This window comes from Chrysemys picta, chromosome 9, assembly GCF_011386835.1.
Source record: "Chrysemys picta bellii isolate R12L10 chromosome 9, ASM1138683v2, whole genome shotgun sequence".
Lineage (NCBI taxonomy): Eukaryota > Metazoa > Chordata > Testudines > Emydidae > Chrysemys > Chrysemys picta.
In genome coordinates, this window is record NC_088799.1 from 93,006,881 (window position 1) to 93,034,674 (window position 27,794).

Below are 27,794 nucleotides of genomic sequence, written 5' to 3' on the forward strand. Positions count from 1 at the left end.
TCAACAGACATAGTTGAGCCCCTTGAACAAACTTACACACACCAAAGATCTGATTACCGCAACCAGTCCTAAGTCCATAACTTCCCTCCGACAGCTGGCATACAGAGGAACTGGGTGTGCAAGCTGGGGACAGCTTCGCTGTTAACACACTGCAGGGAACTATTTTAAACGAACATTTTCAAGTCAAATGAGGCATCAGCATTTCTTCTCGAGGAAATTGCTAAAGGACTTTATTTCAACATTCTGTCCCTCAGTGACGGGCCTTGCATCCGCAGTCATGTGCTAACAGATATTTGAAACACTCTGACTTGGTTTCATATGTAAGATTATAAAATGACTATTTCAAAACTGATATGGGTATCTCAATCCAGCTAACCCCTTTTCCAGTGGACCTCTGCTTACTCCTAAGTAAAAGAGTGTGAAATTCTGGCCAAGGTGTCCTAAGGATGATTTTTAAAGTTCAAGGAGTTTATTGGGGGATACAATATATTTCCCTTGACTTGTGCCTTTAAGTATGAAAACCAGAAAGCCCCACAGCATGTAGATCTCTTCCATCCCACAACAATGCAGTCGTACATTATGTTCTTTCTGCATTTGTAATTACAGGGCAAAACAGATTTGTAACGGGCAGCATAGTTTGTAATCACATGCCATCCCGAGAGCTAGCCATAACACTTTACGGCAAGCTTGCCAAATATATTTTTGCCATCCTGCCCTAAAAGTGTAACCGATTCCTCTCCACCATTATCTCACTATCGTGCACCAGGCTGGCTTAAAAATGGGGTGGAATTTCCTTCCTTCCAGGATAAAGGACTCATTTTTGTGAAAGGAATCTTCAGGTTTATCTCAGATTCCTGCTGCAGAACTGGTGCTCAGAAAATTGTTCCCTTCAGCATTAACTACTGGCCAGTATTGAGCCATGCCTTCAAGGCTGTCTCCACAAGGAAAGAGTCTAGAAACATCTCTAATAAAAACATGAAAGCTGAAATCCTCCTTTGCATGGCTAGTTACCCCAAATCAGGGAGGCCAAGGGCTGTGGGCTTTGCAGGAGCAAAGGGCAGCTCTGTCTAATGTATCCTTCTCTGCCCAGTGTGATTTCTCCTCTCCCCTCCTCCTCCGCTATAACACAGAATGTATTCTCTATAACAGGGAGTGAAACCCACTGGAAGGAATTTGGGCTCTAAAATTATATGCCAATGTACTGATGTGTTTTTCTTTAAATCTCTTCCAAGTTTACTTTTCACTGAGGCAGCCTGGGATTTCCTCTGGGGTACAACCAGTCCAGTGACCTCACTGCCTCTAGAGCAATCAACGCCGACAACTCAGAGCCGGGGCCAGACTTCTATTTTGAAAAAAAGAGACCAAGAATTGACTGATGGCATGGAGGATAGACTATGCTCAGCCCTCACAGGAGTGGAGTCGCTGGACTTGCTATAGCTGGGAGTGCCACTCTGTGGGGGCAAATGCCTGCATTGTGGTGGTGTGATGCGGTCGGCTGTTTCAGGACACCGGAAGCTACCTTGCAGAAGGTAGAACTGCCCTGCTGAAATCAGTCTGGGTGGTGACCCAAGCTGTCCCTTCCTGTGAACATTGGCAGGGCTAGCTCCAAATTCTCAGGGCGTCCCACAACTTCCATAGCTGCATCTGCATGCTGTACTGAAGGGAACTTTCGAAAGCGTCTGCCCGTCTTTTGCTGTGGCTGGAGCTCGCTCTCTCTCTCTCTCTAAGTAAAATCAAAGCGCCCATCACTCCCTCCCATGTGAGCCTTAATATGTATTCCCAGTTAGCAGGCATTCTACCGCAATATCATCTCCTGATGGTGGTGGGGGCAGAGATTTCTGTCCCACACAGGACAGAGGGCGGGTGGCTTTTCCCAGGATACATTGTCAATTTCAGGGCAGCTATACCGAGGGCAGGACCGGAGTGCCTGTACAGAGGGGCAGCCAAATAAGAAACAATAAATAACATTTGGTAATGCTCTGTGGGCTATGCTCCTCAGGCCATTGATTCCCTGGGCCCAACATAAGAGACTCCAGCTGGTAAGAACAGAGCAGCCCACGCAAGGATTGCTGCACTATGGGGAGGAGGTAAAATGGGCCCAGTGGGGGCCACCCCTCCCTCAGCAGCCCTGGACCCAGAACTGTGCAGGGGAGACCTCCCCCACACTCTGGGGGCACTGGGATTCAGGTGGTGCATCCCCCCACTCCCCACTATGGGATCGGGGGGGGGGGCAGAAATTGCAGAAAGGAGCCAGGCAGAGTTTCCAGCCAGTAGGGACCGAACCAGCCGAAGCAGGGACCCTGAGATATGCCACTCAACTGCTGAGGAAATGTTCTCTGGCTTCTCTGTTTTGCTGATCGGCTCTTTGCTCCAACCTGCCCCCTCCCTCACAGCCACCTCACCTTGTCAGCTTCACTGAACACCCTCTTCTCCCCTGCCCTGTCCCGCTCACCCCCTGCCTTTCCCTTTTCTTTCCATTTAACTGATTCCCCTCCTAAATCCACCCCCCAAAAATCATGGAAATAACATGCCACGTGCTGCCATCACAATGTTCTCTCCGCTGTGTGTCCTCGTCCTCCCCCGCCTTGTGTCTGTCTTAACTGTTTAGATTGTAAATTCTTTGGGGCAAGGACTGTCTGCTACAACACCTAGCACAATGAGGCCCCATTCTTGGTTGACCCTGAGGCACTACCATAACAAACATGATTAATAATAACAACAGCATCCTCCATGAGCCAAGAAATGCAGGTGTTAATGGTGCAAAGCACTGCATTCAATTCTACATGAGATGCCCTTGCAATCTCTTCAGGCTTGCCAGCATAGATTGCAGCACAAAGCAAAGCCCACGGATGGATGCCTCTACCTCAAAGCCCACAGCTGGGTGCCCCTGCCTACATCAGATGGCCTGCCCCTGCCCAGTTTGCCAGAGGGGCTTCCATGGAATCTGGGAAAGGGAGTGATGACATCACTTGCAAGCCCTATCTCTCAACCCTCCTTTGTTGGGTGCTGGTCATTCCCTCCCAGGGTGAAACCCTGTCCTTGTCTTCACTGCCGAGTTAAGTCTAGTTATAACCTGAGGGTTGCGCATCTCGGGTCCTGTCCACAAGCAACCCCTTCACTCGAGGACGGTGGTGCTTCTAACAGAGTTAGCTAGCCTGGCAGGGGTACCTGCTACTGCTTTCACCATCGCTTCTGTGCAGTTCCAGATAGGGTGACCAGATGTCCTGATTTTATAGGGACAGTCCCGATTTTGGGGTCTTTTTCTTATATAGGCTCCTATTACCCCCCACGCCCGTCCCGATTTTTCACACTTGCTGTCTGGTCACCCTAGTTCCAGAGTTATTTCACAGTGTGGCAGCTCTTATTGGAGCGAGGCTAACGCGAGAGGCGAGGCATTAACTGGTGTTAGGTAACTCCACTTGATTCTGCAGTGAAGACACGACCTGCTTGTGAGGAAGAGGTGTGACTCGGTCTTTGGACTTGAGTCTCTGGAGGTACCTTTACACTGAACCCTCCGTCCCTGCAGCAGGCTAAAAATAGCAGTGTGGATGTCTTGGCTTGGGCTCCGAGACTAGGGTGACCAGATGTCCCGATTTTATAGGAACAGTCCCGATTTTTGGGTCTTTTGGTTATATAGGCTCCTATTACCTCCCACCCCCTGTCCTGATTTTTCACCCTTGCTGTCTGGTCGCCCTAACTGAGACCCAACCCTCCCCCTTGCGAGCTCCAGCCCAAAGGGGAATGTACCGGTGTTTGTACCCCGGTAGCGCAAGCCCTGCAAGTCTGTACACCCAGGCTCTGAGACTCGCCGCCGCGGAGATTTTTTCTGTTTGTTTTGCAGTGTAGACATACCCTAGGTCTGTCAAGCTGGCATCAATGCTATCTCTGCAAAAGAAAGGGAGAAGATCCTGCAGAAGCTGTCCAGAGATCAGGAAGAAAGGGATGGGGGAGGGGTAACCCTCAAAACCAGGGGCGCTGGAGCAATTTGTATATTAGGGGTGCTGAGAGCCATGGAACCAAACTGTAAACCCTGAATATAATGGAAACCACTTGAAGCCAGGGGGTGCGGCAGCACCTATGCCCAATACCTAACTCTGCCAGCAGAGCAATACAGAAAGCTCCCATCTGGAAGCTGTCGGGCTCTGGCTCGGAGAAGAGCTTCTCCAGCAAACAGACATTGGCTGACTCTGGAGAAACTCGAGAGGAGAAAGGAAAAAAAGCAGAGCAAACAGGTGACCCAGGATCTGCTGGGTCTGACACCTGCTGGGTCCAGCCCCATGTTCCCCATAGTCTAACGCCTAAGTGGAGACGTTGGGGGCTGGATCCAGCTGCCGGGTTTTGTCCCGGGACGCGCTGGGCTCCGGAGTGGCTGGGTGCACAGGGAGCAGCTCGCCTGGGTCTGCCGGCTCCAGCTCGTTACCTTTCCCCCTAATCAATTCCCTGCCCCTCCCTCCCCAGTCCGGCTCCGCTCTGGCCGCAGCTGCTGCATCCAAACCCCCTCGGGCACGTCACTTCCTTGCAAACTTTCCCGAGGAAATGTCTCTGCAAAAGTTGTTTTTCTTCAAAGAAACTCGGCTCCGGGGCTGTTTCCTCGCCCTCTGACTGGGGAGGATTTCCCGGCGGTGCCTGCTGCTTGCATGTCAAGCTTCCTGTGTTTGTCACACAGACAGACAGCTCGCAGCCATGGACGGACCCGCCGACAAGGGCTGAGCTAGGTCGAGACCGTTAGCTCTGCAAAAATCAATAAATAACACCCACTCCACCCGTGCAGCGCCCCTTACCCCCCAGCGAGAAACGCCTGCCCCAGCGGCGACTTCTCCTGCACAGCCACCGACTCCAGCCTGGTGAAGTTTCCCGGGATCATGGCCAGGGACTACACGGCCAAGAGCCTGGACAACATCGACCTGGCAGCGCTCAGGGTAAGTGGCACCTCTGGCTTTAGCCAGGGCTGGGACGTGGGGGAGCGGAGCTCATGCAGATCTGGCCGGGCTGGACCCATCTGAGCCTGGCTGGGTTCATCTGCCCTGCCTAACCCGTGTTGAGCCAATGCCCAGCTGCTTTGGCTGACCCGGTCCATGCCTAGCCAGTGTGGCCTGAACTGAGCCGTGCTTAGCTGGGCTTTTCTCCCTCCGCCAGGTCCATGCCCCTGCATTCCTCTGTGGGCATTCGCAGCGCCGGGAGCAGACCCAAGCCTTGATCTTGCCCAGTCGCCTGTTGCTTCTGGTTTCAGCTTGCGCGAATGTTTCCTCCTTCTCCTCTCTGGAGGAGAAGCCTCAAGGCTGCTTCAGTCATTCCTGGTGCTGTTGTTTTTCTGGGCAGGGTGATGGTGGGCTGCAGTGTCCCAGCTGAGGTGTTTAGAAAGCGATTTTCAGCCTCTCTCTGCTGCTGCCCTTCATGACCCACCCAATGTGTTTTCTTCCTCTGTATTATTCTGGCAGATCCTTGATTTGACAGCATCTGGTTTTAAGCTGTGATTGGCAAAGGATTCCCAGCCTTACAGAGTTTTAGTTTTAGTTGGGAGATAGTTTCCCCCCTGATGAGTACAAGTCACTGCTGACTATTGCAAAAGGAGCAGCTAGGTGGAGTCTGTGCGGTGCATCTTTAAGGACAAAATAGCTGATGCCTGCCTGACCTTTTCAAGGTAGGTGTCACTATTTAGGTTGCCTGCAAGCTGTTTAAAGCTATGTAAAGATGGCCTGGGCTGTGCAAACTGTGGGCCCAGTCTTCCTTGCATGACTGACCTTTAGGGGGACTGGACTCCTTGCAGAGTAAGACAAACAGGATTTCACCCCGTCTGTGTAAATATCTCTAAAATGCACACAGAGGACCACATGTTCTGATGGTGCAAATGGGTGAAACGCTATTGAAGTCAATGAAGCTGTGCCCAGTTCCACCAGCAGAGAATTTAGCCCCAAGTACTCACATACCTACATTGAATGCTCCTCACCTTACTCCTGCAATAACTGTACTCAAGTCGACTCACAGGTATAAAATAAACAGGATTTTAGGGTCCAGAGATGTTGTTTTATTTTATTCCAATCTCATCACTGTCCCGTTCCCCTTCCCCAGTAACTAATTCCCATTGACTTCAATAAGAATTACTTTAATCCCGCAAAGGTGTGGGGAGAGGGTGGGTGTGGTAAATAGGGCCCGTGTGTGTGTGTGTGTGTGTGTGTGTGTGTGTGTCCTATTTTTGCAAGGCCAACAAAGCTGACATGAATATGGCTGATTATAAATACTAGCATCGTGCCTGCTCTTGCAACTTCCAGGGTTTTAATGTAAACCAGTTCTGTCTCCATAAAACCGATTCTGGTCATATTTCATGCCCACAAAGAGTTAACATGGTTGCAACTTAGGTGGCCAGCTCAGATTTTTAAAAAGATGAGTGGAAATATCATGCCAGTCCAGCCACAGCTATTCTTCTAATGCACCCTTCCTATCCAGGGAGGGGAAAAAACTAGTAGAACTGTGGCGAAGTGCTTTCAGCCTCAAACAGGGAAACCAAAGCAAGATATTTTCTAAAAATGACTTTAAAAGAGGGTTTGGAAAACCCTGCACAGAAATCATATGGCGGGGGTTCCAAACACAAGAGGCAGGAAAAATAAAAGGCCTGCAGTATCGTAGGGATTGCAATGATGGCACAGGACCCACTGACCCGGTCATGGCCAGGAAAGCCAGAATTCAACCTGAAATGTAGCTACACTTGGACGAGTAAGACAAAGTGATGAAGTTAAGTGGATGTGTCTTATCTTGTTAAAGAAATAAGAATCCTGTGTGAGCAGGAAGGAGAATAGCTTTGTAAAGCAGCCTGCTGGCTTTCAGTGTCAAAGCCAGCAAATCTCCCACAGGGTTTTACCCCAGAGATCCTGAATACTGCAGGTCTAGACCTCAATAGGGAAACACTAAAGAGTCCCAAAGTGTCCCCTTGATCCACATGTAAGACAGTGTTCAGCTACCTCCACAGCATAGTCCCTGCTTCCCAGACCCAGCAGAGGCTGCAGTCTTGGGTCCACACAGGAGGCAAGAGTGGAGACAGGCTGAGGCCAGCAAATTTCCAGCCCCATGGAAATTATGAGTGGAGGGGAAAACAAATTTGATCTGGGGTCATATTTTGCAAAGCCCTCTCCCTGGGTCAGCCATGGCCAAAGCTATGCCAGGTAGTGTGGAACTATGCTATCGCATTGTTGTGAGGGAGGCAGCCAATTGAGGGCAGAACCAGTGCAGAGGCACATGGCATTAGTTCCCTGGGTGTTAGCCCCACCTCCTCCAGTGGGATGGTATGAGGGGATCCTCACAGAGATGTCCTCCTCCCGGGCCCCCTCCTCCCATGGGAAGAGGTGGTCTGGCCCATACATTCCAAAAGTTCAGGGAGCATCAGGGTGGAGTTGTGCTGCTCTTTGGCTTCCAAACCAGGTTATTACCCCGTGCTGCCCTGGTGATCTAACGGTGTAAATTTATGTTACCGACCTTCCAGGGTTGCTCGTTTCATAAGGGCAACCAGAGGGCTAAAATGCCTTTTGATTTTTTGCTCCTGTAAAGAGGGACAGAGGCCCAGCAGAAAAATCAGAGCTGCAAACTCTTTTCTCTTGCCTGGCTGCAGAATCCATGAAAAGTGTATTTCAGTCGGTATCCTGTTGTGTGCAGCATTTGGCATGCCACCCTGTAGATGGGTAATATGTTGCCCAGGTGGGTCAGCAGTCTTGCTGTTGCCTTTTGAACACTCTGCAGATGATAAAGGAAAGCAAGAAGACCAGCATATGGTACAGGGCATTACAGTAATTAACCTCAAAGTGATGAATGTTTGGGTCAGAATTTTGGCATTGGTCAAAGGAAATGTAGCAACTTGGCAGTTGGGTAGGTGGTGAAGGGTTATACGGGCTATGGAGTTTTAAAATGTTCGCTGAGAGGAAGCACTACATCAAAGATGATTCCTACCTCTGAGATAATTAAGAACTTGGCCCAGTGTGAGGACTTAACCATAATGTGCCAGCTGAGGATGCAGTGCTCATGTCCAACCAGACAAGGACAGTACACAGATCCCAGCATTTGTCACACCAGCAAGGCCCAGTTTAATACTGTGCATTGATTAAAAGAAGAGAGATGGTCAAGCCTATTGGCTATAGTCATTTCTTTGGAGACTTGAGACATGAAAATTGAATTGGCTACTAAAGGTGGTAGACAGGGTTTTTTTTGCTATATCTGATCTACTGTTGGCATTCATTTAAATGGTGGAAGCCAGTAGCTAGCTGCGTAGGTTTTTCCTAATGTGCTCGTCATTTTCACAAACAGATCTGGAGAGGGTGGGGGGTAGTAGGCCAAATGGGTTGATAAAGCTGGTTTTGAGGCAGATAAACCCTGCATAGGTTCATTTGCATAAACAGAGAACTTCTTTCTTCTCACCCTATTATAGGCAGAGCTAATTTTACCACTGAGGTATTGGGTGCATGAACTTAATGAGAAATTAAACTTCTTTTCATCCACATGGTTGTGTGCCATTCACAACAGCTAATTTATCACCACCATCTTCCAGAGAAAGATCCATGGGTGGGGCAATTGCTCTAGGACTCTATAGTGCAGGGGTTCACACAACAAAAATTGTGGTGGCCTCAGAGTGCGGCCACCAACACTTGCTGGTGCCGCTCTGACAGTTTTTCCTAAAATACTTACTTAACTTTGGGGAAAACAAATAAATATGCACATAGACATGCCCAAATCATAGTAACTTACATATGTAGGGTTGTTGGGTTTTTTTGTAGATTCAATAATAAAAATAATGTAGAGTTGTCTCTATGCTTTACTGTACCTAAACAGAATAGAAACACAAATGAGGTGCTTTGCATGTTGTCTTTTTTTTCTTGTGTCTTTTGCTTTTTTGGTTGCTTTTCCTTAAAGACTTGCTAGCTACTAAGCTGCTGTGAAAAGTAATAGACCTCTACCCCGATATAATGCGACCCGATATAACACAAATTCGGATATAACGTGGTAAAGCAGTGCTCTGGGGGGGGGGGGTGGCTGCGCACTCCGGCGGATCAAAGCAAGTTCAATATAACGTGGTTTCACCTATAAAGATTTTTTGGCTCCCAAGGACAGCATTATATCGGGGTAGAGGTGTATTAGTATACCAACAAATATCACTTTTCACAGCAGACTTACTCAGCCCAGGCAAGTCTGGGGACAAATTAAGTCCTGAATGGGGAGGTGGGTAGGAAGGCAGTGGAGGCCGGGGGTGACGGGGCACTAGGGGAGGCAGTGGGGGCCAGCAGTGATTGGGGGGACGGTGGGTGAGCTCTGGGCCAGAGCCTGCCACCGCATGGCTGGGGAATGGAGCCCAAAGCCCCGTGGCTGGAGCCTGCCATCTGCCACCCCAGGGCTGAAGCCCAATCTTACCGCCCCCCGAAAGGTGGGGAATTCGCTGGCTGCCTGCTCCTTCAGCTTTTTGTGTCTCTGTGGGAGGGGAGGAGCAGGACCCAAACACTGCTGGGGGCCCTGGGGGAAGAGCCACTGCTTTTCTCCCCACCACCACCTCCCAGGAGGCTGTGGCCGCAAGAAAAGCCCGTGTTGGCCAAATGCGGCCACGGTGGCCGCATTTGAGAAACACTGCTATAGTGCCCATTCCACAAAGCAGCTCTAATGAGGAAGAATTCCAGGGAGGGTGTCTGAATATTTGATGCATCAGCACTGGGGGTAGAGCTTATGCTGCCCAGCTGTAAGGCCCCATGAGTCTAGAACTCAGGCCTGCAGAGCTTCCAGGCACTTGGCATCTCCATGGTGCCAGTCAGCCGCTGCTGTAACCAGCTTGCTGCCCATGACCCACTGTGGGCATGGACCATGGGAAGTCCTGCCTCAAGGGGTCTGACAGGCACCAGCTTCATGGCTCCTGATTGGCTCCCTGTCCTATATAAACCCAAGGGGTGTTCCAGGAAGTGTCCAGGCAACAGTGTGGACCACCTATAGCTGCCAGGCCCATTCTTTGCTCCTGACTTTGACCTTGGCTTAATTTGATTTTCACCTTATTGCTGGCTCTAACATAAGTGAAAGAAAGAGCACAGCTAATTAGATCCCAGACCAATGGAAATGAAGCACCATACAAGGGCTCCACTCCTGCAAAGCCTTTTATGTGCTTTCCTAACTTTTTGCACATGAATAGTTCCATTGATTTTGGTATGCGTAAGAAATTTCAGAATCGATACCGAAATCAAGAAAGGATAAACTCAAACTGTGCCCTAGCGTCTTATGTGTAATTTCTCTGCTAATTTCAATATATTTCCTTGTGCCTTTCTCCCGAGCATGTGCATAAGTGAAAAGTCAGTCTGAGCTGGTTCCATCTTGTTAGTTAAATAAAACAAATTTACAGACAGTTGGAGATCTGGGAAGGAGACAATTAAAAACCGTCTAACTACAAAGGACTGAAGATGAGTGAGTTCAGATTTACTGTCCGGGAACACAGAGAATCCAAGCAAGATAAAAATAGACATTCACGGCTATAAGGAGGACTTGTGCTTTTGCCACTTCCGGAGCTATTTGACTTTGGAATAACTGCGCAGTAATGCAATTGTAGAAGTCTCTGTTACATTGTTCTCACGATGAAATCTATTGCACGCTGATCAGGACACTCTGCTGACAAAAAGCCTAGTCTGGTTTCATTTATGCAGAAAACTCTTGTTTATTTCAGGGTGGGGATTAGGCAAAGTGTGTTGGATCAATCCTTAGGTGGACAGTTTCTGTGCAAAAAAAAAAAAAAATTTACTCAACAAATAATCTTCAACCAGATAAACATTTTTTTCTGTGATAAATGACGGCCTTTTCCAGCCAGCGTCACAGAAACTGGACTTCTGAGTGAATTATGTGATTCTATAGCACATCCCTCAGTGGTACCCAAAGATATCACCCGACATGATAGATAGCTAAAACAGATGGTGAGTAACGGATTCACGGAATTAATAATATTTCATACAAACTTCTCAATGATATCCTCCAAAGAAATGCACTAGAGTGATAAATTGCTCAGTCAGCTACCAAGAAACTGGTCTCTTGAGTTCTTAATGGTTTTATATAAATCTCTCAAGTGAGTTTTAACTGAAACAACAGATTTCTTAACATGCTGAGTTGCAGGAGTAGATGTTTACTTGTCCATACTCTTCTGCAGAGTACTCTTGCTACTTGAGAAATGATACAAGATAGATCTCAACTTCATCCTTGTGGACAAGGGTGGGTTTTAATGGAATTGTACTAGCTTATTTCACATAGGCCCTTGGTCATCTGTTACATGGCAGTTGGTCGTAGTTAACAGCAATCAAGTCTGGATTCAAACCCATGATGTTGAGACAAAAAGCTCTTTATTCCCTGTCTTCCAGTCCACCTTTGCAAAATGAGACTGTCCATTTTAGATGTAGACTTGATATTATGATTGTTTTGGTAAGGGTAGATCTAAATCAAACACAAATGAGTTATAGGACATTTTGTAACTTTGGTTCGTTCTTTCTGTAGACCACTAACCTAATTATTTCCTGACAGAAAAGAGATGTCCAAATTCATCCTCTAGATAGGCTCAGTGGTTAGACTTGGGACTTCTGGGTTCTATTCCTGCCTCTGCTACTGAATTTTCATGTGACCATGGGCAAGTCATGTAACTTCTATGTACTTCAGTTTACCCATCTGCATTTATCTATGATATTGGTGTATTTGAACTTTCACTGACTAAGATTTATATAGTGTTTTTAGAGGCATGGCTGAAAATTGTAATAGAAGTTCATCATATTTTACTATTGATGATTGTATTACTATTTAGTTGTTTTATTATTCTCTCTATTTGTAATATAAATCATTACAAGAAAGCGTGTTGGACTTTTTGCATTCTGTTTGTGAACAGTAGTGATCCCTTTGAAAAGTGAGTAACTGCTTTGCCATGAATAACAGTATTTACTGTACTTTTTACAGGATCCAGCAGGGATATTTGAACTGGTGCAAGTAGTTGGAAATGGGACATATGGACAAGTCTATAAGGTTTGATGCCTTTTTCATTTACTATGTCTTTCCTGCTATAACTGTTGCCCTATAGCAAAGAACAGGAAACATATAAGATGTGGGAGTGGTTGTTACAATAATAGCTTGCTTTGTCTTTCTGCATAACTGTTTGTGCCCGATCCTGAATAGTGGCAGCTGTGAAATTGTGTGCTTTTTCCTCCAGTGACACTTCCACGTTTTCATGGGCAGCTTTCCATGGTGGCCCTCACACTGATTTCCACCACCCTGGTCTCTCCCTCTTGTCATTTTCACTCTAAAAATATTTTCCATAGATTGCAGGTACAGTGCAAATATAGTGAGAACATTTTAACATGAGAAATAACTAGATCCGGTAGAGTGCCTTCTTTGGGGGAGAGGACACGGAAAAATATTCACAAAAATAGCTGTGCACTGTAGGGAGCTGGCATGAGTGAATTACTTAGCCATGCTCTTCAGGAGGGCTGACAAGTATCTGACTCTTCCCGTTGCTACAGTTCATTGCTGGGACACTAGGGCAGAACTACCAATCAATTGGTTATGTCAACGGATAATTCACCAAGCACAACATGAACGTGCTATACAATGCTGGGCAAACTACGCGATACACAGTTTGACTTAAGATGGGAATCGGTGTCAGCTGGTCTAAAGAAGTGAATTTGGGGTCTTTCAGTCAGAGGCCTTCTTTAGGAATGATCGGAAAAGGAGAAATAGAGAAAATATATAGGGAATTTAGATCAGTGTTTCCCACCTGGAGAAGGGAAATGGAGGAGGGTCCATGACACAAGATTAGTCCAAGGAGAGCACAGGGCAGGTGAGAGAGGCCACAGCAATGGAGAAAGCTCCTTAACCTTGGATCTCCCACAATTCCCATCAGAAACAAGCTCCCGCAGCAGTGGATAATGTGATGAGCTACTCTTTGGAAGCCACTTTCATCTATCCCTGCTCCTTGCAGTGTAATGCAGTTGGCCACCGGACAAGGTCACATATAGAGAATTCAGGCTCAGGTTGTATCCCACTAGCGTAGGCTTCTCTTCTCCTGCAGCACTCATTCAGCTTTGAGGGCATATGTAACCCTGCCCTGTCCATCCACCAGTGGACTCTCCCACTCCAACCAGTGTGCAGTCTTCTGGTTAGCGGGGAAAAGTGAAGGGAAGCCGCAACAGAATAACAAGCTAGACAAGGAATATATGTGTCTATGAATACACAGACAACGAGAAATAGAAAAAACAAGAGGAAAAGGAAGAAGGATCAAAGGCAGGAAAAGAAGGAAAAAATGGACACGGGGAGGGGGCATCTATTGTAGCAGGATCTGGTCATGGAGACTTGGGTTCTCCTTCAGCTTATCCATAGCGATGAGGGGGTCAGGTGTAGGGGAGGGTCTCCACTAGTAAGAGGCTGTGAACCTCCTTTGTGGATAGCACTTATCATTCCTCAAGATGCCCAAGATACATAATTCTCAAATGTATGTTAGTGTTTAATAAGAAACAACTGGTTCCACATTTTGGTCTCCCTTTGAGGTTTTAAAGATCCGTAGATACCTTATGGACAAGCTTGGGACACTTTGTCTGTAGAGACAGTTCTGCTGAAATACTGTATTTTTTGCCTTCCCATCCTGCGTTTTTTTTTATTTGACATTTTTATCATAACTTTCCATCTGCTGCAGTTGTTAAATCTCACTTGTTTGTTACAATGCACTCAGTGGCTGCGGCAAGGATTATGAAGTCAAAAGTAGAAAATTCAGAGTTCCAGTAGGCAAATCAGAAGCCAATAAACTTTTAGGGCCTGTGAAATCAGTGGGGTTGCATGGGTTTTATGGAGGACAGAATTTCTGCCTGCAAAAATGAAGATTGCTGCTGCCTGCTACATCATTTCCCTTCATAATTTAAAATAAACCCATGCATGATAGAGAGAGAATTATTTCTATCTGGATACTCTTTTAAGGATTTTTTGGGGTTGGAGTTAATCAGCTGCTCCTTAATCACCCTAAAAACAGGAAGGAAAAACATAGTTCAGTTTATTTACTGAAAAAGAAAAAGTTTTGAGAGATCATATGGTTTAGTTGAATGTTAAAATCTAAGTGCAAAAGCATGTAAGAAATGTTGATAATACTAATTAAGGGTGGTGCCTGAGGCATTTGTTCATGGGAATGAAGGAGAGCCTTGTATTTGGTGGAATGTATGGTACAAGGATGAATATGATTGGGTAACACTTCCAAGAACCAGTGACCAAACAGTAAGTGGGTCAGTTTAGATATCTGGGAATGGAAAATAATCACAGCAGCATAAGAATTTAAATAAGGCCAAAGTTAATAGGACAATAAAACCAACTTTGTTGTAATAATTTGTTAGGACTTTTCAAATCTGCAAGCTAGGGACAGATTTGGATGTAACTGAGATCAGAATCCGGCCCTTCAAATGCTAAGATAGCAACGCAATACCAGGTTTTTTTTAAAGGCCTGTTTGTGAGTAAACTGAACAAGAATGCTGCTTTCAATTCAGCCTATTTTGCATTGCTTAATTTTTGGCTGTCTGTGAACATTCTTACCACTAATGTTTCCTTCATATAAATATTTCTGACCACTGAATTTGGGGCCCATTGACAAAGATCTGTTTAATCAAGAAATACAAGTGGCTCTTGGCGAAAGTGTAAAGTTAAGTCTTCCAGTCAAGGAACGTAAACAATATGATGTGATTTAGGTGACCCACACACAAAGCTTCTAGCAAATTCCAAATATTGAGTAATCATCTGAATACTCAGTTTGAGTTGTCTTCACATACTCCTGTGCTCAAATGTGTTGGTAAAAGCCATTTATTGAAACATTTTGAATATTAAACAAATTTGTTAAAATACAATCTGTTTGCAGACATCTTGCAAACTCGGGGGTTTTATGGTATTTACGTATTTTATTCTGGTGTATAATTTGTTTTTGATTTGTAGTTAGCTGGGACTGATAGAGACGGGTTAGTGGATGCTGGCATCATTTTTTAGCTTGTGATCATAAATATTTTAGTCAGAAAGTAATCCCAGCTATCCAAATACTTAATTATGTCATAGGAGCATGTATTGATTCTCCAAAGGCAGCAATATCTTCCATACATACAAAAATAGCTAAATATACACATAAACAACCTAAAACACAACTCCGGCTCAACAAACTGTATCCAAAGTAACTAAGCAGACCAGTTGGATCTAGAAAATCAGAATTGTTATACTGTATTTTTTTTTTAAAGAATGCAACTCTGTAAAAACAAAATTAGAGGTTCATCATTACATAGAAAAAGCTACTTAACAGACTTTCTGAGAGGAAAAAATGATATCTAATCACTGGAATGTTGTAGACCCAGTTTCAGCTCTTTGCCAATTAAAACGGAAGTTATAAAGCCACTATAAAGCAAAGATTGTAACAGAAACACCAGTCTACATATGTAGTTGGCCCACAATAACATTAGAGCTGCACAGAACAGTTTTAATGATAGGATCTGTATGCTTTAAGTGAATAAAAGCTAGAGGAGTACAGATTCAAACAACATATGGGGGGGATCAGGTTTGCAGATCCCAATATTGGCAACCTCAAACATTCAAAAATCATGAGTCAGACACACAAAATCATGAGTTTGGCATAGAAATAATCAGAGTTTTATAAAATGATATATTTGGGGTTCTTTTTATTTTCCTTTTAAATTTTTTTAGGCTTTGGGTTTCACATTTTCATGCTTTTATCTTCAGCCATAATGGCTAGAAACATAGGTTTGGGTTCGGGTTTTTTGAATGACAGCTGAGATTCTTATGAAATCACGTGACTCCGTGAGCAGAGGCATTAAGAAAAAACAGATATCACATGACTCATGATAAAATGGGGAGAGTTGACAACACTGATGATGGTCAGCGAGCGTAGCAAATTTAACGTCACATAAAAAGGTTCACCGTAACCCTTTCATTCAACTGTGCCTCCTCAGGTTTTAAACACAGAGAGAGCGATGGTGTCCAGTCCCTGCACACAGGTTTGCATGGGATAGAGGAGATGTAAGGCGCTTCCCTTGTGCATGGGCTGACTGGCACAATGGAAAGCCCTTGTGCTTAAGGACTGCAGGGGGAGTGGTGCCAGTCTCTGTGAAGCATGTAAAGAAGAGGTGAGGTTAATGGCACCTTTCCTGGACCCCTTCTGCACAAACCAACAGAGCTGGCTCCCTGTGGAGGGAATTCCATCCTGCACCCCCTTAAAGCGTGGCCGAGATTCCCTGCAGCTTTGGAAGTCATTGTCCTAGCTTGCAACGCAAAGCCGCTCAGAACTCCTCCTGGGGTTGGGTACTTTGACCACCCTCAAGTAGAGATATGTCTGTGTGTGTCACAGGTTAGCCTATAGCAGTGGTTCTCAAACTTATTTGATTGGCCCCCTCGTCTTTGTGTCTGTAGTCATTTACGCCCCCGCCCCCAAGTACATATACTGCCTCTCAGCTCTGCCGGCAGCATGGCGCCAGCAGCAGCGCAGAAGTAAGGGTGGCAATGTGAAAAGTGATATTTGTCAATATTACTTTAAACAGCAGACTTAGCACCCCATTGCCACCCTTATTTCTGCACTGCTGCTGCCAACCGGGGCTAACAGCCAGAGCCCCACCTCTAGATGAGGTGGGATTGGTTGGGGGAGGCGGGAAGGAGAGCCCGAGCCTGGGTGCCGGGGCTCCAGCTGGCCTCATGGGCAGCGGGTATCATAGGCCAGGGGAGGCTAAGCCTCCTCTAACCCAAGGCTAAGCTTCCTTGAACCCTCGCCCATGCTCCGCCCTGAGGCCCCGCCCTCGCTTCCCCTCTCCCCCAAAGGTAGTGGGGGCTCAGCTCGGGCCAGCGGCTGGAGCTCGGGGTTTGGGGTGGTCTGGGGTGGCTCGGGCCAGCATGCGGCTCAGGCCGGCCGGCGCCCAGGGGCAGCTCAGGCTGACCCAGGGGTCGGGTCGGTACTCGGGGTCAGACCTGTGCTCAGGGCTGGCCGGTTGGTGCTCGGGCCAGCCAGCGCAGCTAAGGCAGGCCATCTGGCAGTTTGGCTGGCACTCCTCTGGCCACAGTGGTGGGCTCTCGGGACTCTGGCAGGCAAGAGGGGTGGAAAGGTTAGGGGTGGGGCCTTGGGCAGAAGGGGTAGGGCCAGGGGCTCACCTCCCCGAAAGGCGGGGGTTCACACGCCTCCCGGGTATGCATGACCCGTCTGCATGAGCCCCAGCCACCTGGGGCTGAGAGCCAGAGCTCTTTAAAAAAAGCACACCGCTCTTGTGCCTCTCTCGACATAGTCCCGGGCCTCCTTTGGGAGGCCTGCCCCAAAGTTTGAGAGCCGCTAGTATGGGTGGGGGAGGCGTGACTCAGTCCATTGGTGATATAGTCATGCCTGATATTCTGACTCTTTTATTAACAAGCAAACCCACTATTTGGGTGCACTTGGCTTGATCTCCAGGGGAGATGCTGTATAGCTCCAGCGAGGCTTTGTAAAAGCTACTGATCAATACAGCCGCCCAGACGGAGCAGAGAATGCAGCCATTTGGATGAATATTAGTGCACTGCACAAGCATAAGTCTAGCCAGGGAGGAAGTGAGAGTTGTAGGCCATCAGTGTGACACTCTGATTTCAGTTCCTTTTAAATCTGCAACCACATGACCTCAGGCTTTCATCTCACAAGTTTGAGCCCGGTACTTCTTGGTTGGGAGCTGACTACTAAGGTTTACGTAGCTGCTCCGGGACATGGTGTAGGAGAGGCAGTATGTGGCACTCTTTCCTGTGAATCAGTGCTGACTGATGTCCAGGACGTTGTACTGTTGGGGGTGGTATCATGCAGAAGAGTGGGCTGAGGCCAGGGGCTGGGGAGTGAATCCCTTTAGGCAGGGCGATCTTGTTTTGGAATATCTGCTTGCAGGCTGGTGGTAAATTGTGGAGGGGTTGCACGGATGCTGACTTTTATATTTCCCCATTGCTGCTCTGCCCTGAGGCCTCTCCCTCACTCCACCTACCTCTTCCCACCCCTGATCCACCCCCTCCCCCAAGACCCCCCGCTGCCCACGCTCTCTGCCCTTCCCCAGGCGCCTCCACCCAGCTGCCAAATAGCGATCGGTGGCCCAGAGCACCCACGGAGTCGGCACCTATGAAGGGTTGTCACAGTTTTGTGTTGCACTGGTGGATAAGGATTGCGTGGGTAATCAATGACAAGGGCTCCTAGAGCTTAGGATGGATGTTCGTTTTTGGCTGCTTAAATCTAAATGAGTAAATGGGTTGATACTCTGGGTATGGTTTACACTGCTATCACAGGCATTCCCAAGCTAGCTTTAATCTAGCTAGCACGAGTACCAACAGTAGTGATGCTGTGGCAACATGGGCTTCAGAATGAACTATACAAGCCTGCCTGGGACACTGGGCTAGTACCTGGCCAGCAAGTCCATGATGCTCCTTCACTGCTATTGAAACCCAAGATGGCTAGGTTAAAGCTAGCTTGGGTAAATCTACAAATGCTGCCATCACTCTTCCAACTGCAGTATGGACATACCCAGAGTCAACAATTCGGTGGATGATGGACTGCAGCTCACTCTCCTGTAGCTTCGTTGGTTCTTCAGGACAAACGGGAGCGAAAACACCAATAAAAACTTGCTTTTATCTCTACTCTGATCACGGGTGACTCTGAATACATACAAGGAGCAGATCTGCTGAGCAAGAAAGGATTATTTTTACACAGCTGCTTTTTGCAATTGAACCACTCTTCAACGTTGGCATGAGTGATGAGCTACTATAATAGTAATGTACAGTAGCAGGTGGTGTCGTGAAACATACATGTGACTTTTTGGCTTCTCTTAAACAATTGTTTAAGTCTGTTAAGTTCTGCATAATTAATTGTATTAAATAGCTGAATAAAATAATTGAGGCCCATTATCCAGAAAGAACCACACAGATACTTTGTCAGGGAAGAATTGGAACTGCACGCAAAGCATCACGTGGCCTTGCTAAATTATGAAGTGTGAAAGCCTGTGGACTATGCTGAAAGCCTTAATTGAGGGTAGTGCCTTAGGCATGTATTTGAAGGCTAAATTTAAGAAATGTTACTATTATGTTCACTGTAAGACAAAAATTGAACGTGCTCCGGCACAAGGACTGGGTTGAAATCTTTCATCCGCCTGCCTTTGAGGGCTGGGTGGGCTAGGCTGCCTTCCTTGGAGGAATGTTAATCCTTTATCACTAATGAATTGCAACACTGGAATCCCCGGAGCTTGTCATAATCACAGTTCTTTTTAAAACATCAGATAGGCACAGTATATTTTAATACCATAGTTCCTTATTTTTGGTCAGTTAAGTTTTCCAGGCCAATTATAGTCACCAGGGCTCTGGGGGTTTGGCAAGGCAAATAGGGACTTCTAGATAAGGGTAAAATATTACTTCAGATCCCAGCGGCAGTTGGTCGCAATATTGTTCTGTATGTTGCCTTTCTTTGTAAAGGCTTGAGTTTTTTAAGAGTTCTGTTGGTCTTTGTTTGTTATCTTGTCACTTACTAGCTTTTTATATTGTAGTCCGTTGGCTAGGGTGTACAGTATGTGTACCACTGTCCTCTATTGGATGCAGTCAGAATTGATCAAGTGTGTGTCATCAGCCCTATAGTGCTAGCAGCAAATGGAGATTATCCTTTAGTTCTAGTGGTAGGAGTGTGTGCTTTGGGAACCAGAGGATCCGAGTTCCATCTGTGCTATTGCCATGAAGTTTGAAAAGTCATGGTGAGCAGCTGAAGGACAACCATGAAGTCCTAATGTAGGTGGCCACAGGTTTGTTGCGGTATCATTGTATATATACTAGAGAATCACAATTCTGTGTGAGAAGGATTGTAGTATGGCACTCCAGATTTAAAACAACAGACACATGATTTTAATAAAATATGTACACCACACATACTGCTAGGTGTTTCACCCTCTCTGCTGTTTACTCTATAGGCAGGTTCACATACACGTACCCTCGAAACACACAATCTTCATGAGTAGGGTGACCAGACAGCAAGTGTGAAAAATCGGGACAGAGGGTCAGTGGTAATAGGAGCCTATATAACAAAAAGCCCCAAATATCGCGACTGTCCCTATAAAATTGGGACATCTGGTCACCTATTCATGGGGCTTCTGCCACATTCAGTCCTTTCATTTTCTTCCTATTTAGGAAAGAAAAAAGATATTATATACCTGCTGCTTCATTGTACTTTGGCCAGTGAGAGAGTGTCACGGGCAATGGCAGGCTATGTGCTACTGTGTGGTTCACATGTTCCTGGGGCGGTTAGAATCCAGAGAGACTTGTTACTCTTACTTTTGTCTGCAGATCATGGCACAGTGGAAAGTGTCTTGATTACTAATTGCCAGGTTCTACTGTATCTTTCTCATTTGGCGAGAGCAGTTTGCACCTGCAATTCTATTGCAAACACAAACCAGAGTACCTGCCAGGAGAAGTTATTTAGAGGCACAAGGAGTCTGATTTGTACTCTGAAGCTTCCCTTAGTGACTGAACCCCAGTATTATCACCTCTCATGATTTTATTACAAGTATTGTTATATTCATTCTTTTTTCTTAAAGCTCCTGGAGTCTTGTAAGTAAGAATTTCAGCTTTCATTAAAAAAAAAAAAAGTTTCTAGCCCACATGGTTTAAAGTGAAAACATGAGCCCTAACGACTTAAAATCAGACGGCAAATAGAAATAACCTAAAATGTATTATTTTTAGGCCAATCTCATGATTTTGGAGAGCCTGACTCATGGTCTTTGAAGGCTTGGGCTTGGCAATACTGGAGTCCCCATGTTAACCATCCTGCTAGGTTCCCACATCTATGATGGGAGCCAGAATGAGGATATGCCGTAAAGGCACAAGCAGAATGGAGAGGGTTGGGGAATGCAGCAGATGTGTATCCTACACCAGAGGATATACCATGCCCACCTGGAAGCCAAGTCCAGCAGAGCCTTGTTCACTATATTTGATGAGCTGATAGACAGCAGAAAGTGGATAGCTTTGAGTGTGAATATAGGGGGGAAAGCAGAAATACCCTGCATGTACAAGTGTCCGAGTCTGAAGCCAGCAGCAGTGTTTTCCTCATAATTACTTGTTGCATATGAGCGGTGGATTTTTTTTTTCCTCTTGGCTTTATCTCCTTAGTGACATGACAAAGCCAAATTCTATTCAGCATTTTAACTGAAAATAGTGGAGCATGCATGTGAAATTAATTAGCTAGTCATAAAGTACTGGTTATAGTTAGTAAATATTTAAGAGCGAGTCTATTAAGATTCTGAAGCATACATCTAGTGTATCAAAAATAGAACAGTCTGAACATAGAACAGTCTGAACATCAGCAGTGGAGGTGCTTCTAATATACCGGTAGTAAAGCTCCTTTGACTGAACAGAGCAACACAATACATTAGAGATGCCATTTCAACCATTAGCAGATAGTAAGTCCTAACAAATAATTAGGTTTGCCATTTCCAACTTATGTGTATATATGGGTCTGATTCTTCATTACTTTGCAACTGGTGTTTGTCATTTACACCCGTGAGAGGGGGTGTAGCATACTGCCATTCAGATCTGGTAACATTTTGCACTTGCCTTGGACAAGGTGCAAGGCAGTGGGGAATCAGGCCTAATATTTACAAGTGGGAAAACGGGCAAAAAATGTATTGAGTGATTCATTGGCGATCTTTTGGACATTAGGGAAAGAGGCTGGGTAATTATCTTGAGCATGCAAAGTGCTGAGCACTCAGGCAACTGAAATCAGTGAGGCTACTCATGTGCTTAAAGTTAAGCACATGCTTATGGTTTAAGTGCTTTGCTATATTGGGATCAGAGTGATCAGCACCTTGCAGGACTGGGAGGTTTGTGCTCAAATCCTTACCCACGTATTTATATTGCAGTACTCGTAGACCAGGACCCCCACATGTTAGGCGCTGTACAAACACAGAACTAAAAGATGGTCCCTACCCCCAAAGAGTTCACAATCTGATCTGAGCTTATACCCTTGAGAATACAGCCATAGGTTTTCCACCAGAATTGCTGCATGTTTTATTATAATGGTTATTTAGTATTTATATGGTGCTGTAGAAAGAAGCACATCATGCCTATACAAATCAGGAACTGGAAAAGAAAACTCCTGTTCCAAAGAGTTTAAAATCGAATGAATGAGTTTGGGATGAGTAACTAACAAGGGGCATGGCGACTTGAACGTAGCTAAACCTCAAGGGAATATGACAAGTGAGTTTAGTGGTCTCAACTTTGGGCCTGATTTACCACAGTGATACTCTCATTATTTAGTCAAATAACTATGGCTGCTGAGTGATATTTACTCTTCTATCTGATACCACTGCAAGAGAACTGGTAGTAAATGCAGACAGAATTCTTAACAGACACGGTCTCTATCTTTTCTTCTAGTACCTTAATATTCCATTTCTTTCCTTAATCTTTTTATACAAGTCCATACAAGTGTTTAAATAACACATCCAGCTGCATGGGTGATCCTCTGTCAAACATCTTATGCTTCCTAGAGGGTAGACAACGAAAGAGCTCGTCACCCCTTTAGTCCTGCTACCAGATTTTAGAGCAAGGATAATATGCAAGTACAGGCTGAGATAAAGAGCGTAAAGAGATAAAGTACGTGGAAGTTTGCAATAGTTGAGCTACACCAAGATAAGCTGAGGATCTGGCTTGTACACTTTAAAGGCCTGGTTTTTAAAAAGCGGAGTACCCACATCCCCTAATGCTCAGCACTCGAGCTGGGCAACATTTTTCGACAAAACCTATTTTTGGGGGGAAAAATGCAGATTTGTGTCAAACAAAATCTGTGGCAAATTTGCCCATGTTGTTTTGGTCAAGAAAACCCCTCTTAAAATGAAAGGAAATTTTGAAACAAAAAATTGTTTTGAATTCAGAAATCAAAACATTTCATTTAAAAAATGCCGACGTGAAACATTTCAGTTTCCCCCCGAATATTTTTATTTTTTAAACGTTTAACAATAAAAAGCTCAAATTTTAAACAATGTTTCATTCAACCTGAAACCCCCATTTAAAAAAAAAAAAAAAAAAGACTTGCCAGTGAATCAAAAAACTCAGTTACTCACAAAGCTGTACTCGCCACCTTTGCAAATTAGTCTGTCTCAGAGTCACGCTAGGTTCTTTCTGTCTCCTTCATTATCCCCATCATAAAGGTTCACAGGCCAAATTAGATTGTTTGTCACACCTGGGATCTCCACGGTCTCCTAGGTATAAAATCTACGACATCTGAGCAATCTTATAGTCCTCTGTGGCTTCTCCTGCTTGGAAATGACTGGAATGTCGAGAATAATTCTGTTGATGCAGGAGGTGAAAAATGAATCTGCAGCTCCGTCAGTCTTAGATTGTGTCTTCACTGAGGACTTAACTTGAGTTATCTTCACTTGAATTACACTGGCTCTCTGCTGCCTTATACCCAGGGTAGTCATTGACCCCAGCGCAACGGGAGTGCAAAATCTTTCCAAATCAGCATTTTGCACCCATTTTGCGCAGGTGTCAATAACTGCACAAGATGCAGGGCAGTGGAGAATCAGCCCTTCCTCCCACCTTCCAAGTGCATCTATGTACTAGTGCAGTTGCCTGCCACAACTGGTGTTCATTGATAGGCCCTTCATTATTCCTAAGGTAAGAATCACCAGCAGCATACTGACCATACACTATGTGGCATTGGGGGGTAGAGGGGCTTGACAAATTGACAATTTGGCCATTTATTTGGCCACAACAATACAACGTATGTCACTAAAAATAATGTTATGAAATTGAGTGTAACGACTGCACTGGGGAGAGTTTCTTCCCCTAATGCCCTCCTTCGTCCCCCGGCACGGTGCCTAGATACAATGGTGTCGTTTGCACAACCGAAGAGGAGGCTGAGGGAAGACTGGCTAGTGCACACGCCAATATTCCACGTCCCTGTGGAGGTGTGGCTAAGCAGGGTGGGGGAGGAGCCAAAGCCCTGCCTCCTGGGTGTCTGCTAGTGCCCTGGTTCAGCCTTGTGGCACTGTTGCTCGGGCAGTACAGTTCTATGGCCCAGCCCAGCCAGGAGGAGAAGCACAATTTGGCCCAGACTTGTGCCTCATGCTAGTTTCTAAGCAGGCAGGTGGCAGGACTCTCTCTCTCTCTCTCTCTCAGACCAGCACAGGACTCTGCTCTCCTCTTCAGGCTCTACCTGGCCAGCTGGGCTGGCAAAGCAATCACTATCACTGCCCTTTGGTGGGATTTACAAGGGAATTGAGTTTGGAAGCCATTTTTTGTTGCCAGCCCGGGTTGGACACCTCAGTCAGTCAATTAAACCCAAGAGCAGGTCAGCCACTTCTCCAGCTGTTATGAAATGTCCAGTAAGTCACTTTACATTTTAATGTCTACGTGATAAAATCGTACTTGCCGTGTCTGGGTTTTTGGCTGTTCCCGAACTGCTGGCCAAAAGTCATCTTCTTGGGCTGCACAGAACTCTGAATGTGGATCTTGGGAAGAAAGCACAAGAATAACTGATGTGCAGCTCATTTTGTTTTTAAAATGCATTTGTAATCTTTAAGCGTACACTGTTAACCTAGCCACACGTTTTAAAACCTGCTTAGAATCCCACAGTATTTTAAAAACAACAGTTTTTAAGGTCACTTTTCCTAATTCCCCAGTAGTTTCTTGGGTCTGATGAATGGAGTGGTCCAGGGAAACTCTTGACAGGAAACTTTGTGATCTTTCTGGTCCCCTATATGGATTTTTCCCACATAGGTGACAATCTGGGCTATATTGTACAGAGAAAGCAAAATAGAGTCCTGGTCTGTGAGTGGGGCTCTCAGGTACTACTGCACTATAAATAATATATTTTTGTGATTAAAATGAGGAAGTATTGTCTAATGGTTAGAACAGGGAACTGAGACAGAGGCGATCTGAGTAATGTCCTTAGCTCTGCTGCTGAATTCCTGTCACTAAACCTATAAATTCCAGGTTTTCAGAAGATCTCTGTTCCCCTATAGGCCCCTAAATAAGGTTCAGATTTTCAAAAGTGCCAAGCATACCACAGCTCCCATCATGTTGTTTCTGGCCAGATTTTCACATCTTTCAATGTGCTGGGTTATTTTGAAAATCTAGTCACTTATTCTGGTACCTAAGTGGGGGTGGAGATCTTCTAAAAATCTGACCCTTCGTGATCCCATGTATTAAGGTGGAGATAATAAATCTCCCATTTTTGTAAAACTCTTTGACATCCTTGCATAAAAGAAACTGTGATAAGCACGAAACATTATTATTGGAGCTGGTTGGAAAAAATCTGACAGAACAGTGTTCTGTAAAAATGCAGTTTCATCATCTAAATATTTTGTGAAAGCAGGTTAATTTTTTTGATGAAATTTTTGACAGCAGAAGAAGTCAAAACAAATCATTTCGGTTTTCTCTTTTTGTTTCAATAATGCCAAAAAGTTTCATTTTGACTTTATCATCTTGCTTCAATTTGTAAATTATAATCATTTTAATTATATGTGATGTTTAAGATGATGTTTTGCAGCAAATGTTTCTGAATCAATTCTTTTTTTTTTTGGAATTTCCATTCTGTGAGAGAGTTTGATATTTCAGCTTTGTTCCAATTCAGAACAAAAGCCCATTTCAAAATATCAGATATTCCATTTCCTGACTAGCTCTAATTATTATTTATTATTATTCGGTTTGCTTTCCGTATTTTTCCTGTGATATTTCCAGTGAGTATTTCTTGTATATTTGTATGTCCCTTTTTGATAATTAAAACAAACTTTTTGGGATGAGGAAAAAGAATGAGAAGAACTTCGTCTGGTGTCCTTTTAAGAAATTAATTCCATTAAAGTTAAGGAACCTTCTGGTCTATTGAATTAAATTTTATGATGGATTCTTCCTAGCATTAAAAAAAAATAGGGAATAAACAATTTACAAATTATTTCTGCTACGGTACATTTGTCTACTTAAATCTCTTGTTTTTACTTTTTGCTTTAAACCTGTGAATAATTCTACTAAAATATATAATGAAAACATTATAAAATAAATATGCATTTGATTCAGATAATGGACTCTGAGATGTATTATTTAAGCAGATTGTCCATGATTGTAACTTGTAACAAACCTGGAAGATAAAAGAAGAAGCCTAGGAGAAAATTACGTCTTTAGTATTTGCCCCTTCCAGCTTAACATGAAAGATTCATTAGAAAAGGCATCCTTTCAAACATTCCACATCCACTGGCCAAATTATATAATCAGATATGGGATTACCACATATTTGTGTCTCACGGCTCCGGGGACCAAATTCTACTCTGAGGCACTATAAATTCATTACTTCAGTGGAGTTATTCCAGATTTAGACTGATGTAGAAGCCTCCAGAATTTGCCCAAATACGTGCAGTTTATACGTGCTTTACTTGACCTGCAGAACCATGCAGACAATATTGATCCATACATTAGGTATCGGCCATTGTCCATCTTGTAGGTTTCCTTATTGATGTAGTGTGATAGTGAAATATTGTCTAATGATTCAGGAACTATCTGTCTCCATAGACAGGGTTGGACATGGAGAAGGAACGCTGGAGAAGTGAGGTGGGGTCAAGTTCCAACCTCTTGATTGTGCCTTCCTTTCTTGAGAACATCAAGTAGACTTAGCCAAACTTCTTTCACTGGGGGGCAGTAGCAAAACAAAGATTGGAAACTTTGGCCTCCCATCCAACAAGTTGGAGAATATAGCTGAGAAGTGGATTGTTTTAATCTCTTTTCATCTTCCTTCCTAACCTGTATTCTGTACAGAGGACCCACCCTGCAAATGACTCTGCATGGACAGAGTTTTGTGCCCACACGGAGCCAACTGAAATCAGTGGAGTAGCTCCATGAGGGCATAGCAGGTTTGCCCACACAGATTCACATGTGTGATCAGGTCCTTAGATTTAACGTCCTCTTGGCGTTGCCCTCTCTTTTTATGTTTGTAAAGCATGTAGTGTATTTTTGAGGCTGTTTAAATAGTAATGACAAATGTATAGACAAAGTCCGGTTGATTGCTGTCTAAGGGCACATCTACATGGCAAAAAAATACCCGTGGCAGCCAGTCTCAGACCCCGAGTCAGTTTACCCAGGCTCTTGTTGTGGGGCTAAAAATAGCAGCGTAGACGCTGGGGCTTCCGCTGGAGCCTGGCTCTTAGACCCTTTCCCCTTGCTAGGTTTCAGAGCCCGGTTGAGCCCAAGCCCAAGGAGCTATTTTGAGCCCCGCAGCACAAGTCAGTTGATCCGTGCTCTGAGAATCAGTAGAGCAGGGTTTTTTTTTGCTGTGTAGACATTCCCTAAGACTGTTCGTTTGTTTGAATTTCCAGATTGAAATTCTCCATTATTTGGAGGCATTTTTGTACTGTACATTGGTTCGGTGCACACATGAGTGCCAACAACCCCTTTAAAAATAACAGCTTCTGCAAAAGAACTCGTGTCATATTTGTGGCTTTTTGGTTAGCAAAAAATGAAAACATGAGCCATGTGAGACAGAAGTGACACACGGGATTTGCAGAGACACCCATCACCCAAGTAGATGCCGTGTGTGCGAAGTCTGAGGCTTGTGTGGGATAAGAGAATTTGGCGCAGTCAATGTGGATGAAAGGCAATTTTGCTTTCTGAGCTTCTGGATTTGCTTGGTACAGCAGTGTTTACATTACAGCCATGACACTCTCTAACTCTGATTTCTATTAATGGGCAACACAAGATGAGTTCTTCGTTTTAGGAATATGGGCCTCTTGTACAATGGTCACAGGCTTTGCTGTGGGTCAGTGTGGGCTGACTGACAC

The 27,794-nt window shown here is 45.0% G+C and overlaps 1 protein-coding gene across 5 annotated transcripts in view; it reads left to right on the forward strand.

Moving 5' to 3' along the window:
• Positions 1-4,510: 4,510 nt before the first annotated feature.
• The window catches only part of NRK (Nik related kinase), a 123,214-nt gene continuing 99,930 nt past the window's right edge, over positions 4,511-27,794 (forward strand). For 4 of the 5 annotated variants that reach the window (XM_008169038.4, XM_042851102.2, XM_065556689.1 and 1 more), the window contains exons 1-2: positions 4,511-4,919; positions 11,938-12,003. In XM_008169038.4, coding sequence (XP_008167260.2) covers positions 4,863-4,919; positions 11,938-12,003 — 123 coding nt within the window. In that variant the 5' untranslated portion in view covers positions 4,511-4,862. Of the gene's footprint in view, positions 4,920-11,937; positions 12,004-27,794 lie in introns of those variants that run through there. The other variant, XM_065556690.1, reaches the window with a different exon arrangement.